A 17897-nucleotide genomic window follows, 5' to 3' on the forward strand; every position below is an offset into this window, starting at 1 on the left:
TGACCCCTATCCAGTTAGTAGAGTGTGGCCAGCTCTATTGTACTAGTCTAGGTGATATCAGGTGATGCATTTTATGTTAAACCTATTTATTCTTTAGTATTTTCCGCCATCTACTGTTCATTTTTCATTTTGCAACTCTATTTACCTTCTTCCTAAATGAAATGTTTAAAGTTTAATGTTATAATAATAATAATCCCTTTATTTATTTATATAGTGCACACAGATTACACAGCGCTCCATGAAACATGGCAAATTGATCCCTGTCCCCAATTGGGCTCACAATCTAAACAACCTACCAGTATGTTTTTGGAGTGTGGGAGGAAACCGGAGGACCCGGAGGAAACCCACCCAAATGCAGTGAGAACATACAAACTATTTGCAGATGTTGACCTAGGTGGGATTAGAACCCAGGTCCCCAGCGCTGCAAGGCAGAAGTGCTACCCACTCAGCCACCTTATGATTACTGTATCTAATATGTATATATTGAAAATCCAAGGTAACCATTGTAAAGAGAGGAGGAAATTGTCATTCACTTCACCAGCCTTCAATGTCCTCACACTACCACAAAGGTATCGCGTCCACGGACGTCCCGCAGCCCACGGGATAAGCACAGAAAAAACACCCAGCACGATCCAACAGGTCGGAAATGGAGTTAAAACAGTGTATCTTTATTGTAGTATAAATCCATTCATAGCAGCAGCAACAAGTGTCACTGCGGTTAACAGTGCCAGAACCAATAGTGTGGCACCAACAGAAGCTAAATATTTTTAGATATTAGTAAAATTTTCCTCCTATTTCTTAGTAATCCCATTAATTTACTAGATGCTCATATTAGGGAACTGGATTCTGTATTATTAGAAATGATGTGAGGGGAGGTGCAAAGATGTCAGCTTCAACCCAGTACCACCCACCTGACGGGAGAGGGACTATTTAGCAAACTGGGTGCCAAAAATAACAGAAATTCTAGAAAACCCAGTGTGGGTGCTTAAATCACCGCAGCTCCGGGCAGGAGGTTCCAGAACCCGGATGTACTGATGTGACATGGGAACATGGAGCGGGGACAGCGTGAGAATTCCTGGCAAACCCCTTTAAAAGTGTGTTTTTTGGGGGCTAGTTGGATACTGACAAGCCACATGACAACGGTTAAAATTTTTTTGTGTATTTATTTAATTATTTTTTTCCCTTTAATTTTTTTCATTTGAATTAGGACACTATGCAGCCCGAATTTATCACCAATGAACGTATAGGAGATGATCATCTAAGGTGTTCGCAATGTTTCTATTGACCATCTTGCTGACTGTTTCCATCTGCAGTCTGCAGAACTATGAATGCAGCGCTAGGTTTTCGCTTAGAATTAGTGGAAAGTAAAAAAAAAAGTGACGTATTTGCAAACTTGATCAACTTTTTATCTAGATCAAATGCATTTGGGTATCAAAACAACAACCAAAACATCCTCTGTTGACAATTTTGATGGAAATATTTCAATGTTGTCAGCAAAAACGTGAAGCACTACGTTCGACAGGCACTTAGGGCCAACGGTGAATAATTGATAAGTAGTGGTGATAGAGCATCTGCTTCAAAGCTGTTTCCCATTTCTAAGCAATCCATTCATATTATTGTGGGTAATTCGAAATCAATATTTTTCCAAAAATATTCCTTTAAGAAAACATTCAGAACACATTCCAATAGGTTTATTTCCAGAGCCTAAATCACTAGTTATGTGACCTTGTAATGGGGGTCTCTCCTTATGAAATGAAGCCGACCCACCTTACACAAAAGTGGTGGGGTACACCTAATGGTTACATGACACGTTTGGTGGCACTGTACACTATTTGGTTACAGAATAATCTAAGTGACACAGTACACTTGCTGGTTACATGACACTCGGTGACACAGGATCCTAATTGGTCACAGAATATACTTAAAGGGCGTCTACCACCTCCCAAAACCTTATAATATGCTTGTAGTTTGTGTTGAGCGAACCCAAACCGCAAAGTACCGAACTTTGCAGATTCAGATCCCCCGGACCCGACTTCAGTAGACGTTTGGCTCGGCTTTCCCCGTAGTTAACCAGCATTGGTCATTAAAAGACCATACTCGAAGTCGCCAGCGCCATTTAAACAATTAACACCCAGAATCGGTGGCAGCACACCAAACAATCGTGTTTTATTGAGTCTAATCATTACTACTGCTGGAATGTTGTAGAGAAACGAACTCGACAATTCCAAAAGTACCTTTATAATTTCTGTCCATTCTACCGTTTCTGAGAAATTCCCATTTGAATACAATACTGGCCATATATTTTTTTCTATGACCTCTACAATGATCTATCATCCAAACAACTTAAAGGGCATCTACTACCACCCAGATTGTAGGATTGAGCCATAGATGATAATGGAGCCTGGAGCCCCTCAGGCTCATTTGCATAGAGTCTTTCATCTTGGTGGTAGATGTCCTTTAAAAGCTGACCCTGAATTTCATGTTTCCCAAGTGTTTTAGCTGCTGTTTCTTAGTGCCTCCTTCTTGACTTGCTTGACTTATAAATTACATTAAAAGCTGTTACATAATGGGGCTTATTTAGAGTCGCGGATTGCACTTACTTTGGTTTGTTCACTGTTTTCGGGATTTGCGCAGCTTTGATAGGTATTTAACAGGGGTCTGCGCTGAGATTGTGTCGCACGTGATCGGATTGTGCCGCAGTTGCGCTGGCTTTCATGCGGCAGAAATGGGGGGGCGTGCCGTTAAACGATCCAACTGATTTGGACTGAGCGCAGGATTTAAGATTCAAATTGTGTCGTACGAGTATGCACTTACATGCACCAGGAAGAAGGTGAACTCCAGCGGACCTGAGTGTGGAAGCGACACATGCAGGATATCGTGCGCACAATCTTAAGGAATTGTGCATGACCACCGCACAGTGTACTTTCTGTGAAATCCTCGGACCAGGTAAGTAAATGAGCCCCATGAAATGCTTAATTCTTCAATATAAAAGATGTAAGAGCAAAGATCATGGGATGAGTAGATATTAAACCATCTAATGTCCTGAACTTGCAGAACATTTGATAATTGGATCGTGGCATCTCACTGCAGACGGGCACAAAATGTGGACTTACAATGTGAAATGGTATCGCTGATTTGTGCGCAAAACAAGGGGAAGCCAAAAATATACAGTTTATAATATAACCAAGGATTGAAGGATTATGAGTCCTTTGAATTTACCATCAATTCTTTAGCTGTTTGGCTAAACGTTGTGGCACTGCTTAAGTCATTCAATGATGTGCAACACCCCTGCCAATACATAGGCAGGCTGGTAGTTGCGAATAGCGCCCTCTCCAGGTCAGGAGCTGTAAGGGGGAGTCGCAAACCCTGTATGAAGGTTCTAGAACCTGGTCATTATGTAATAGCAGCTGTATCCTCTGCCTGGAAAGGCAATAGTTAAATGGGTGTAAGATGTTATCCAATTATGTGGCTGTACTGTAAACTGAAGTGTGATTGGAGAGGTGCTACCACCTGACCAAGGGGGGGGGGTATAAAACCCCTGTGTAGTGAGAACACATAGTTTTGCCTGTCAGCAGTCTGACCTCAGTGTCAGGTCCAGTCCAGACTACAGGAGTCTGAGAGTGAACAGAGAGTCAGTGTACAGCACACCTTCAGTGAACAGAACCCAATCCCAGGACCAGAATCCAGAGTCAGCAGCTTCCACAGTTTGGACACAGCTCCACCTCAACTAACCCAGCCTGCATCTACTACCAGACTAGTGCACTATTTCTGGGGACCCCTCTCCATGACCACTCCAGTACCAGAATCCAGATCTGCTGTTTGACCGTTTAGGCCTGTTGCCTGCTACCAGTTGTTAAATAAAGAGTTGATTTGCAAACTAAATAAGGGCATAAGAAGCTAAAAAAGAACATATCCTGCCAGAGGGGGTACACAACAGTATGTCAGTGTGCTTGGTTTACAATTCTTCATCCTGGAGGTAGATTTCCTTCAAACAATATTTTAAGGGCTTATGCCATAATAGACACCTATGTCATACCCAAAGGATAGTTGATATGCATCTGAGTGCTATGACTGTAGTTCCAGTTACTGCATATAGCAGAGGTGTACATGCTTGACCGACACAGCCCCGTGCTGGCGAAGAGGAGGAGCACTGCTCGCCCCTCCCCTTTACATAGGGACATGTCCTATATTTTGCTGTGCACGGTCACAGTACGGTGAGATAACATGTGTTCACCGCACAGTGACTCAAATGTCAATGGGGACCGATATGTGCTCACAAAAGGTGTGGTCGTATATAAGTTCCCATTATGTTGTGTGAATAAGCCCCTAAAGGTTTTTTTTTCCATGTATGCTAAATACCAGCATATGTCGTAAATGATAGATGTTTGTCGGACCTCTAGGACCTGCACCTATCTTAGGAACTTTAGTTCGCTGGCCCCCTTACTGATGCCGACCATTCATGGCCACTCAACTGTATGGGAGCACCAACAATAGTATGTTACAGTGTGCTAAAACTTCCTCTGCAGCATTGAAATTATATCAAGCAGAGGGAGGAGGAAGTGGGAGGGAGCAGGTAGGAAGATGAGACAGTGTAACAGCCTGTGAAGCTGCAGCTCTTATTTTAAAAGGAATGTGGCCATGGATAACAAGTATAAGATTACCAACATTACAGTGCCCCTGGTTTATCATGATGTATTTTGATGGTAGATGTTCTTAGGTTTGCACCAGGACTTCTTCAGTCATCACTAGAAGCTCCTTCAGGTGATCTCAGCCTTATTTCTATATAATTGACTACAACCCCCCAGGTATGGAGGATCCCCATACACAGCATAATGTTACTAATGGCTTGTTATACTTTCTCTCTCTCGTCCTTCTGCTTCCTCCTTACCTTAGTAACATCAGGAGACATTGACTAATGATGCTAGGAGGAAGGCTCGCCATATGGGAGATGAAAATAGCTGACATTAAACCTCCTCACAGAAGAGGACCATCTAGGTTTATTAATGAATAGAAGGAAATTGACCACAAAACCACCAGCTCGTCCTAGCTTCGTCTTCTAGTTACAGAGAAGATTTTAATATTTGGTATCGGTAGTTACGAGAAAAAAAAATAGGGAGTTTATTATGACAAGCAGACATGAAAGGGTTACTTCTGCACATATCGAGGAATGTTGGGAGGTATTTGGAAGATTTGGGAGATATCGCACTGTAGGAAGTGATCAGATGTCTTCTAGAAATAGACCTTGATCTCCAGTGTATATTGGAGAACACCCCCCGGACATACAGGCTCTGATGGACCTGACGGGAATTCTATATTGTTCTGTAATGTGAAATAATATACATGTCACATAAATGAAAGCACTTGATCCTATTGTTTCCAGTTACGGTCAGCATATTTCCAATTTTCTAAAAATGGGATTCATTTCTTCCGCAGATCCATTAGGATCAAGCACGGTGCCTGTAGTAATCTTCTTATATTTGTAATCCTTCTAAAATCAACTGTTATAATTATGCTAATGAGACTGAAGGGCTTTGTGGAGTGTCGCCAATGCTCATCCATACTTTGGCTTCACAGGCTGTTACCCTGTGGACTCCACTTCTCCCCCTCCCCCCAGTTCCTTGGTACTACTGTAATTGTCCTTGATTTTACAGCATGGAGGGGCACTGGTAATGCCCCCCCCCCAACCCAGTCTTTTTGACTCATTAGTAAGTTAATGTTATTAGTAAGGAGGCCATGGGTAACGAATATAAGAAGATTACGTGTCCCTGGTTTATCCATACTTGATCTGGATGGTAGATTTCCTTTGTAATCTACCACCAGGATGAAGGGCTGCAAACCAAGCACACTGAGATACTGGTGTATGCTCCCTCTGGTAGGACCTGCTCCTTTTTTAGCTTCTTATGCCCTGTTTTTTTTTACAAAAAAAAAAGACTATTACAATTATGCAAATGAGCCAGAGGGGCTCTGGGCTTCTTAGGTGGTAAAGGAGCCTGTAACTCCTCAGGTTCATTTGCATAATTGCATAAAGCTCTTTTTTTTCTTAAAACAAGTGTATAGGAAGCTTAAAGAATAGTGGTTCCTGCCAGAGGGGGCACACACCAGTACGTCAGTAAGCTTGGTTTGCAATCCTTCATCCTGGTGGAAGATACCCTTTTATGGAGCTCTATAGAATCCTATCTGCAAACAGACTTAGGGAGTTGGGTATCGTAAGATGATAACAAGTCCTTCATTTTGCAAGTAATCAGATTTTTTTTTTTGGAAAAGGGAGATCATATAGATTGGAGTTGGTAGACAAGATTTAAATGGGGTCAAATATGGCTGACATGAAAATGTGCAACTCTCTTGACCTCTAGGCTTGGAGTTGTAGGCTTGGAATTAGTCAAACATAGCTGAAAAGTCATACAGGGAGTTACAGAATCAAGCTCCAAGAGAGAGGGATATTCCCATCCAAGCCAAGAAAAACTGACATGGGAATAGCCCAAACACAGTAAAGGAGACCAGATTATATGTCATGAAACACCCCCCCCCCTTAGGTTCGCAGCAAGACTCAGGACTTCCTGTGAAGTTGTGTGTCCTGCTGTCTTCTGGAGGATGGAAGGGGCAGTGGAGACATTACTGACTGCACTCCTCTTCCATCATAGCCACTCCCATAGCAGTGGTTGGAGGGGCCTGCAGTTGTCATTGATTTCAGAAATGTGAGTGGTTATGATGGGAGGGGAGTGAAGACAATAATGACTGCACACCCCCTCCATCCATGAGATAAGAAGGCTAATGATTAACTCTTTCCACACCTACAGAATATTTTCCTTAATGATTCAGCTTTCTAAAGAGATTAGACTGTCAGAGACTGACAGTTAATAGTTAATGCACATATGTTTTTCAGGATGGGATAAGAGAAAGCAATGCCTCTTTAAAGGGAACCTGTCACCACCCTTTTCACAAATACAGCTAGTGACAGGTTCCCATAAAGCCCTGTTAATTAAATGTCACTCTTCTTTTAGCTAAAAATAGTTTCCTCACATTTACCTCCCTACCCTGGCATACAGCTGGAGTCCAGCCGCCCCTCCAATCCTCACTCACCATTAAGTACTTCCTGTCATGTGACCAGGGTGATGTCATCTTAGGTCCCATCTAAGGTCCTTAACCCACTAACATTTGCAAATTGTACATGTCTGTATCTGATCACATGAAATCACAGAAGCTTTCCTGGACTTCTACTCCTCCCCATCCTACATGGAGGCTGCTGTGATCATATGTGTTTTCAGATACATACATACATGGAATAGACTTTGCAAATGTTAGAGGGTAAAGGACCTTAGATGATATCACCCTGGTCACCCTGAAGTGCTGAATGGTGAAAAGAAGGAATCTGGCTGTATTCCAGGTAAGATAACAAAGTAGATTTTGTGGGGATGTAAAGGAAACAATTTTGAGCTAAAAGAAAGCTGTCATTCAGTGAATAGGGCTCTATGGGAACCTGTCACTAGCCGTATTTGTGAAAAATGTGGTTACAGGTTCCTTTTAGCTACCTTGTAAGGCAGCCTCCTTAACATCAAGCATGACTTTCAGGAAGCCTAATGACATAATTTAGGATTAAAGTCAAACCATTAGATCCATTCCAGAAAGAACAGATTCCTAACTGTATACAGAGCTGTTTTGATGTGTTTGCATCTCTTCAGTACAGTGTAGGGAACTGGATTACCTGAGTGAGAGGCTTTTGACTAGGATCTGGAAGTAAGAGCTCTCCTTGTGGAGACTTTGCCAATTAAGGCCGCCTTGTAAAGAATTATGTCATTAGACACTTTATCGGGCAACCGATTTCTTTTATAAAGTCTTCACTATTGTTACCTCCACTGGTATTTGTATCTATTGTTTTACAAAAATTTGTCATTAATGCAATGATTGATGAAAAGTTATGGATCATTCTATGCCACCAAGGTTTAGGTGATACAATTTGTAAAATGTACCCCATCCCTTTCTGTTTATTTGACTGACCTTGGCCCTTATGTCTCAGTACATAACAGTGTAACTTCTATTTGATATTTCAGGATGTAAATTCTTTGTCCCAGTTTATTCCTACTACCCATCTTATATTAGGATGATAATTAACACTTTTTTTTTCTATTTCCAGCCGCGTTACTTGTCCATACCTGCTTCTCATTAGAAGTCACCGTAGGGAAAAACCCTCAGATCAAGGCTCGGAATGGAACAGATATCTACCTGCCTTGTACATTTACCACGTGCATTGGTTTTGAGGATGTCACCTTCCGCTGGGAATATACTTTCAATGTGTCAGCACCGCCGGAAATAGTGAGTATCCCATAAGTGAACTGGTTTGTTCCTGAAGTATACTCCTCAAATGGAAAGATAGGTCATTGCTATCCAGGAGTCTGGAATTTACTTCTTACATCTGCTACTAGAATCAGCTTCTTGGGGAATGGAGGATGTGTCCCTTTTACCTGTTTTCAATCTGTGGTTTAAGGACCTTTGGACGGCCTTCAAAGGTCCTGAAATTGCTCTTATGTAATTGTCTATTGAAATCAGGAACAGATGGGTGAATGTCCTTCTCAGTGCAAAATTTGGTTGTTGATTTGGATGGCCATTTGCCCCCTAGAAGGCTTTGTCCCCGGGCTACTGCCCACACCGCCTATGTTATAATCCACTACAGCATATGACCACAATGGGGCAGATTTACTTACCCGGCCCAGTTGCGATCCAGCGGCGCGTTCTGTGCGGTGGATTCGGGTCTTCCGGCAATTCACTAAGGTAGTTCCTCCGCCGTCCACCAGATGTCGCTGCTGCGCTGAAGTTCCCCAAGGTCCGCCGGAATGCATGAGCCTATACCTGGTGAAGGTAAGCGCGAGTCCCACGACACTTTTTTTTAAAAATGTGATGGTTTTTCCGAATCCGTCGGGTTTTCGTTTGGCCACGTCCCCCGATTTCCGTTGCGTGCATGCCAGCGCCGGTGCCCCACAATCTGATCTCGTACGCCAAAATTCCGGGGCAATACAGGGAAAATTGGCGCAAATCAGAAATATTTGGGTAACACGTCGGGAAAACGTGAATCGGCCCTTAATAAATGACCCCCAATATGTCCCCAGGGATGTTACTACGAAAGCTACAATTTAGAGTGAGTCTTGCCACATGTTTGACCCTACAAAGCTGCAGTGTTAGGTATTGGCCCTGGAGATCTGTATAATCAAACCTTTGTGTGTGTTGTTAGTAACAGCAGGACTGTGAAAAGTGGATTTATATTCCAGGATTTTAGCTGGACTTGGAGCACTGGAGGAATGTCCTCACATTGCTGTGTTCTTTGACCTTTTACATTTTAATACTGCGCTAAGTTTTTTTTCATGTTGCATTCAGTTGGTTTTTCATTTGGGAAGTGAAGTCCTTTGCTTCCAGTAATGAAAAGGGAGGTTTTTAATCAAGTACATCTGCTCGGAGCAGGTGAGTTTTTGAATTTTTTGCAGCTTTTTAGGTGCAAAATAACGATAAATGCAGTGCAAACATCTGCAGAACACACATCACATGTCAGATAAGGAGCAGACACTCAAAACCACTCAGTAAAAATAGAGACAAATCTACTAACTGCACCCAAAAATTGTGCCAAAAAACTCCAAAAACAAGCGAAAAAATTATGATCAATGTCCCCCATAATGATAGATGATTAAAGTAAAATTGGGCAAATAAAAAAACACTGTATAAATAAGGTATCGACATAATCGTAGTAACCCATAGAATAAAGATAAGATTTTTTTTCATGTTACAGTGAATGAGGCAAAAAAATTGCTCAAAAACAAGAATGAATGATTTTCTTTTCCACTCAGAAAAAGTTAATAACATCTGATCAATAACATACAGGAACCTCAAAATGAAGGATCTGAAAATAGCATCTCATCATGCAAAAAAGAAACCCTAATATGTCCACACTAACAATAAAAATATATATGATAATCTATACAAAGTGACAAAGCAAATCTGCTTTGAATGGTGCAGCTTCCTTTCAGTGTCCACCAGGTTACCACCACATCCCCAGTATCGGCATACTAAGCAGAAATTGGAAAACACATTGGGGGTCATTTACTAAGGGCCCGATTTGCATTTTCCCGACGGGTTACCCGAATATTTCCGATTTGCGACGATTTCGACGATCGGATTGTGGCGCAACGGTGCTGGCATGCACCCGACGGAAATGGGGGGGCGTGGCCGAACGAAAACCCGACGGATTCGGAAAAAACGCCGCATTAAAAAAAAAAAGTGTTGCGGGACTCGTGCTTACCTGCACTAGGAATCGGCCGGTGAACTTCAGTGCATTCCAGCGGGCTTTGGGGGAACTTCAGCACAGCAGTGCCACGTCGGAGGAACTGTCTTAGTGAATCCCGGCCGGACCTGAATCCACCGCAGAGAACGCGCCGCTGGATCGCGAAAAAACCGGGTAAGTAAATCTACCCCACTTTGCTCTGCATTTTGGTAGTTTATTCTGCGTGAATGTATACATTTTTGGAAAAATACATTCATTTAGCCCAAACAAAAATGACAATTTCAAAATCATACCTCCATTCAGTTTTAACCCCTGTGCAACACTGAAAGGGTTAACAGACTTTGTAGAATTCGTTTTTCATACGTTGAAGGGTGTAGTTTATGGGGTTTGACTATTATTTAGGCCTCTCAAGTCGCTTGGAAGCAGAGCACTTCAATATAGGAGTTTTTTTTATGAAAAAGTGAAAAATCACACCTAAAGTTCTAATCCTCCTATCATCCTACAAAAAATGAGAGGATGCATAAAAATCTATTCTAATATAAAGCAGACATTTGGGAAATGTTAATTATTGGTGGCATCTGTCTGAAAAGCAGAATTTTTATTTTTGCCAAATTTTCATTTTTTTTAAATAAAAAACTGCAAGGCATATCACCCAAATGTTTTAACTATCATGTGTTATGAGATAAAAATCTCAAAATCACCTCAATATGTAAAAGGGTTTCAAAGTGTCAAAATGTCAGATTTGAAAAAATGGGCCGTGTCAGGGGTTAAGGGATGAAATGCCTTTGTCAGCATTCTTAATCATTTCTGTACATTATATACGTTTAACTCACATTATCTGGCTCCCTGTAAGTAGTGGGTGGTAAGTCCCAGGGGGGAAGGGTGAGGGGACAGCTGCGGCCTTTGTGTGCCTGTGTCAGTCTCCTCTCCTCCACACTCATCCTGTTACCTCCCCACTTCCTGTAATGTGCATTGAGCAGGCAGGGGAGGGAGGGGAATAGTGTGGAGGAGAAGGAGACTGCATGAGGAGGCACAGGCACACACAGGCTGCAGCTGCCACCTTCCTGGGGACTCAATGCATGCGGCTGGCAGGGAGCCAGGTAATGTGATTTAAAGAGAACCCGTCATGCAAAATAACCCCCCTAAACTAAATATATTTTCATAAACTGCCATTAGAGAGCATTGCCTCTATCCCTTCATTGTCCCTCTACATGCAGTAAACCTAAGCAATGAGGTCCTAAAGCTGTATGCAAATGACCTGTGAAATGTCCAATGAAGCATTAGCATATTCAAGCTGTCCACTCTATTCATGAGTGGGAGGCACAGCCACACCCCCAGTGCTTGACTGACAGCCTGTATAATGATGTGAGGCTGTATAATGATGTGAGGCTGTATAATGATGTGCTTCCTGGTGCTGGTGCCCCCTGCAGCCTGTGTGTGCATGTGTGTGTGTTTAGGAGAGATACAGCAGCTCCAGGCAGCCATGTTACAGCAGAACATGTCAGATTCATGTGTAGCTGATGTCTGTGTCTCCCACCTGTATATTAGGAGGATGCAGCATGTCAGCAGATGCAGCACACACACTAGCCATGCTTTACTATACATTACACACAGACATGAGCAGGGGGAGGAGAGGGGAGGGGTAACAGGGGTGACATCACTGCCTCTGACCATGTGACCAGCCTCATTTACATAATAAAGAATAGATGATTTTACAATGATTAATGTATGAAATAAATAGATAAAGCCTGGGATGGGATCCTTGTGAGCTGCTCCAACAGGTAGAGGTGACAGGACAAGTGACACAGACCTGATGACAGGTGTCCTTTAAACTTATATAAAGTACTGAAATTATTCACAATGCTGACATTTTTAAAATCAGCATAGCGTAGGGTATTGGAACCTGTCACCAGCTAGAAATCACATACCTGGTGACATGTTCGCTTTAACTCCCCTTCATTACGGCAGAGCTGTACAGTGACTATAGCTTAGCTACAGTGTGTATAAGAGTCTGAAGTAGTCTGAGACAAACCTTCTTTTTCCTCATTGGTTTAGGCTGTTTCGTGCTTCTTTCTCTGATTGGCTACTGTGTAAAACCATCACTTTTCTTTCTTTTTTTTACAATCCTCCCCCCTAACCTATATTTCCTTTCCAGCTTTACCTGGGAAAACTAAAGAACAAGAAATCTCTCCCCAAAGCTTTAGATGTCCCAAATAGAAATTATCGACATGATCGACTAACCCTTGTTCCTAGCAACCAAACAAAGGATTATAATTTAACGTTGCTCTTGAGGGATGTGGAGTTTGATGATGCGGGGCGCTACACCTGTATCGTGAAGAATATGAAGGAAAAAGGCAATGAAAGCAACGCTACAGTCTTCCTTACAGTGGTGGACAAGTGTGAGTATAACCAGCACCTGCAGCATGTGTTACCCGGTCTTGGTCAGGGTCAAGATGGTGTCCCAACTCACAAACTAAGATGGTGTCCCCCTCACAAACTAAGATGGTGTCCCACCTCACAAACTAAGATGGTGTTCCACCTCACAAACTATGATGGTGTCCCACCTCACAAACTAAGATGGTTTCCCACCTCACAAACTAAGATGGTGTCCCACCTCACAAACTAAGATGCTGTCCCACCTCACAAACTAAGATGGTGTCCCACCTCACAAACTAAGATGATGTCCCACCTCACAAACTAAGATGGTGTCCCACCTCACAAACTAAGATGATGTCCCAGCTCACAAACTAAGATGGTGTCCCACCTCACAAACTAAGATGATGTCCCAGCTCACAAACTAAGATGGTGTCCCACCTCACAAACTAAGATGGTGTCTCACCTCACAAACTAAGATGGTGTCCCACCACACAAACTATGATGGTGTCCTACCTCACAAACTAAGGCCCCATTCAGATGACCAGATCATGGGCACAATAGAAGTCCATGACACCCGCTATGACAATGGTATTGTCTGTATAATGAAAAGTTCTACAGTTTTCCAATATACTTTCTGTATCACTTCCTCATAGTTTTCTAGATCTCTGCTTGCTGAAGCTTCATCGTTTACTTCCTGTGGAGAAACACAGTCTCCTGGTCATGTGATGTCACACAGGTGCACGGCTCGTTATATCAAGCAGCTTTGATTACTATCTGTGTCATGGCGAAGGACGCCGCCGCCTCGTCACGTGACGTGGGGTGCAACTGTACGGGTTAATTTAGCCTACTCAAACTTGCGCTCACCTTTCACTCAGGACACAAATTGAGCCTAAATAACACCTCATACAGCTTCAGCACCAGAACCAGACCCGCTGCCACCACTTATTGCATTTATACTGGGACCAATAAGTATCCCACTCTACAACAACTCTTGCTTCTCAGGCAGTCACTTTGTCACACCACTAGACATGCACACTCGGCACTCCAGCAGTCACACAGTTAACCACACTTCACAAGGCTATGAGTTCGCAGAGCATACAGGGACCAAAATTAAAGTGAAAAGCTTTAATTACAAAAAGTTGATCAGTGCATAAAAAGATATTAAAAACAAAAGAATTACAAAATAAAATGACACACAACACGGCAAAACAGTTATAAAATAAAAAGGGAGAAAAATAACAGAAACTTACAACTTAAAGTAAATCCTGATCCCTGGAGGTGGGAGAAATAAGGGACACACTCGGCTTGTCAAGCAGCCCCCAAAATGTGAACACCAATTCTTGGATTTCATATTGTTTTATAACTTCTCAGTTTGGTTCAGATTTCAGAACCTCCCATTCATTAATTAGTCCAGAGGGTCATTCACGATTGGGCAAAGTGGTAATGAGGGGGGGAGAGTCCAGGAATATTTAAACAGTTCTTTGTTTCCAAATCCTGATGCAGAAGGGGGGGGAGTAGGGAGACCAAATGTCCTTTGGGGTCTGAACAGACCAGTCTTCAGTTCAGAGGTTATCAGGCTGTTAAAGCTCCAGGATGTCATAAAAGCTGCCTGGAAGCTTCAATAGATGCCAAATATTTAAACAAAGTTCGTAATTACCCCGTTGTTAAACCCATCTTATACATTCACAATTAATATCTCCTTTACAATCTGTAATATAACGGCTCGTGCACCTGTGTGACATCACGTGGCCAGTGTCTGGTTTTTCTCCACAATGAAGCTTCCTATAGAATGACAGCAAGCGGAGATCTAGAAAACTTTGGGGAATTGATACAGAAAGTATATTGGAAAATTGTATAACTTTTCATTATAAATACAACACCTATTGTTTGCTGAAAGTGGCCAAGCCCTTTAAATGGAAGCTGTCATGGTGATTTGGGATACTAGGCCACCCACAGGTCCTTGGGGTTTAGTGCCCCAAATGTGGGCACTCGAAAAAAAATTAACATTTATACTCACCTCATTCTCTTTGGGCTGGAATATTACACCCCGGCTCCACCGCGCATGCGCAGTAGGTATGTCTCATGCGCAATAAAGCCGGGGTATTATCTCGGCTCCACTTGCCACATTACGAGAGGATGCGCCGGCGCATGATCTGCAGATGTGAGTTCGATGTGCCTCATTGGACTCACATCTAGGGGGGTAAAAAAGCTAGGGTCCCAAATCCATCTATCAGGTCCTCTTACAAAAGTTGACGGGGAAAAGAGTTTATAATTTTTTTGTCCTTTCCTGATATATTGAATAACGCCATTTATCTCCGCATTTTTTTGGTCTTTTCCTGTTATATTCACTTACGTTATTTATCTCCGCAGTTGAGGTGGTTGATAACACATTGACACTAATCATTGTGGGCGTCGTTGGTGGAGTCATCGGGCTTCTTATATTAATCCTTATCATTAAGAAGACAATCAGCTTCATTATAAAGAAAAATCGTGACAAAAAGTGAGTTTTTTGTTGCATGTGAATTTTTGTAAAATGTCATGTATTTGGAATGTATAAAGAATTTATAGAAAGCTGAGTAAATCTGAAAGCAGACGGACTCCAAGGAGAAAAAGGAAGAGTCATGATTGCCCCGCCCACACATAATGATTGAAAGTCTCCTGTGAGAGCTGTCAATCGCTGTCTGTGGGCGGGGTTACCAGGACTCTCGTTGTCTCTACCATGAGTCCTGCCAGGATTTACTGGACCCCAAATCACATAAACCAATCACGGAGCTCAGCTTCTTTCCCCTAGCATGTCCTGCTCTCAGATAGGGCAGCTGAGATCACATGGTACGTTCACTTGAAAGATATTTTTTAATTTTGACAACATTTCCAAGTAGGAATAGACAATTAGTATTTGTGGGATTTCCTGCCTCAGTGTGTGATAGCGCAACCCGCCCCCAGTTTAATTATGCAAAAGATAGAGAGAAGGATGTGGCCTGGAAATTGTCGTCTTTGTTTGACAAAGTCCAGATGTGGAGGTGTCAAGAAATATTAATGTGACATTCATTACCATGAAGCGAGTTGAGCCTTTGGCCTCAGGGTACAAGGGAGCAATTAATCACAATGCTGCTCTATGTATACATAGGTATACATGTGTCTATATACCATTATACATACAAAAAGTGGTTTGGGGGTGGGGGTGCATCCCTTGTGATATTACAGGCAGAGAGGTGCTAGGTAGCAGGCCTAAAGCATAGCTAATCTTTCAACAAACTTTACCCAAATCAATGGTGTAGTGTGTGTACATTTGGGTACATTTGTGTGGATTGTGTATTTTTAGCTACCCCCCCCCCCCCCCCGCCATGAAGGCAATGGGACTCATTTACTAAGGGGCCGAGTCACCGGGTTCCCTAATATCTTTTATGCTCACTTGTATCAGAGCTGGTAGCTGGAGACTAGCTTCTATGATGTCTCCAGTACATAGAAATTAGAGGAGAATCTGCTCATCTAACTCTCAATCTTTCTCTCTCACTCAGAAGCATCAGCAGCACCATTTAGGACATTATAGAGAAGTACTGACCAGCACTGATGTGAAAAAAAGCACTTGGGGTGAGATAGAAACTTGCTATGTAGCTCTAGCAGCCTCTGCTTATGCCTGTGCCTCTCCTTACTCACGCAGCAACCCCCTACCCCTGCTCCATAGACTTCAGTTTAATTTGCTGCAGTTCATCTTGCTCTAACAAGATGAATTCAGCAGGCATTTCAGAATGAATGTAAGCTTAGCAGAGAGGGAGGTGGAGGAAAGAAGCCTGATATGTGAAGAAAGAGGCTTTTTCCTCTGATAAGATATATGACATAGTTTTGTATATTTGCTTTTTCTATTGATTTTTGCAAAGTTTGTTGAAAAGTTAGTAACCATTTATGGGCAGCTTTTGCTTTTCCTTGTTTTTAAATTCACTTCTAGTTTTGCTTTATAAACGGCTTTTTAAAAAAAACCTGATTAAAATCTGCATGTGAATTGGAGTCCTAAACCTCCAGGCATATTCAATATTCACTTACATCCTTTTGCAATCTCCTTCCCTCCAAGGCATTTTACCTTTTTAATGCTGCATATTATTAAACCCTTCACATTGCCTCCATGATTTGCTTTATAACCAGCAGATATTGGATGACCTGCATATTGTCTTGAAATATTCTCTCCATGAAAACCTGCATACAGTTCTAGGTATTGATCCCAGAGAGCCATCTAATCATATCTTTGTGTGTATTGTTAGTAGGACTGTAAAAATAGGATATACAGTCCTCCCAACTTTTTATGGCAGGAAAAGATGGACAAAATCATTTTTTTATATCCTAGGCCACACTCACTTTTTCACCATTGTTCTACCTCCTAGCATAGTATAATATCCCAAAAAATGGCCCCACATTCTAGTTCTATCTGGCCCTCCCACACTCCCATTGTGGCCCCAGTCCTCCTGACATTTTGGGCCTCTCCTTGTCCTCCTCACATTGTGGCTCCTCTCTTCCTTCTACTCCACACATTGTGGGCCCTCATCTCCTCCTTATATTGTGGCCCCCTTGCCAAATCAGCCCCTGTCCCCAATGGGGTTCACAATCTAATCAACCTACAAGTATGTTTTGGAGTGTGGGAGGAAACCCATGCAAACAAGGAGAGAAAATACAAACTCTTTGCAGATGTTGACCCTGATAGCCACTACCCACTTCACATTGTGGGCCCTCTCCTCCTCACATTGTGGATCCTCTCCTCCTCACATTGTGGACCCTCTCCTCCTCACATTGTGGACCCTCTCCTCCTCACATTGTGGACCCTCTCCTCCTCACATTGTGGACCCTCTCCTTCTCACATTGTGGGCCCTCTCCTCACATTGTGGACCCTCTCCTCCTCACATTGTGGACCCTCTCCTCACATTGTGGACCCTCTCCTTCTCACATTGTGGGCCCTCTCCTTCTCACATTGTGGGCCCTCTCCTTCTCACATTGTGGACCCTCTCCTTCTCACATTGTGGACCCACTCCTTACATCGTGGACCCTCTCCTTCTCACATTGTGGACCCTCTCCTCCTCACATTGTGGACCCTCTCCTCCTCACATTGTGGACCCTCTCCTTCTCACATTGTGGACCCTCCCCTCCTCACATTGTGGACCCTCTCCTCACATTGTGGACCCTCTCCTCACATTGTGGACCCTCTCCTTCTCACATTGTGCACCTTCTCCTTCTCACATTGTGGACCCTCTCCTTCTCACATTGTGGGCCC

General features: G+C 42.8%; 1 protein-coding gene across 3 annotated transcripts in view; it reads left to right on the forward strand.

The window, feature by feature from the left end:
- SCN4B (sodium voltage-gated channel beta subunit 4) overlaps nucleotides 1–17897 on the forward strand; it is a 40362-nt gene that overhangs the window by 18871 nt on the left and 3594 nt on the right. For 2 of the 3 annotated variants that reach the window (XM_072155692.1, XM_072155691.1), the window contains exons 3-5: nucleotides 8132–8310; nucleotides 12420–12663; nucleotides 15011–15140. In XM_072155692.1, the coding sequence (XP_072011793.1) occupies nucleotides 8132–8310; nucleotides 12420–12663; nucleotides 15011–15140 (553 nt within the window). Of the gene's footprint in view, nucleotides 1–8131; nucleotides 8311–12419; nucleotides 12664–15010; nucleotides 15141–16158; nucleotides 16232–17897 lie in introns of all 3 variants that reach the window. The other variant, XR_011856420.1, reaches the window with a different exon arrangement.

The sequence above is a fragment of the Engystomops pustulosus genome, chromosome 6 (genome assembly GCF_040894005.1).
Source record: "Engystomops pustulosus chromosome 6, aEngPut4.maternal, whole genome shotgun sequence".
NCBI lineage: Eukaryota > Metazoa > Chordata > Amphibia > Anura > Leptodactylidae > Engystomops > Engystomops pustulosus.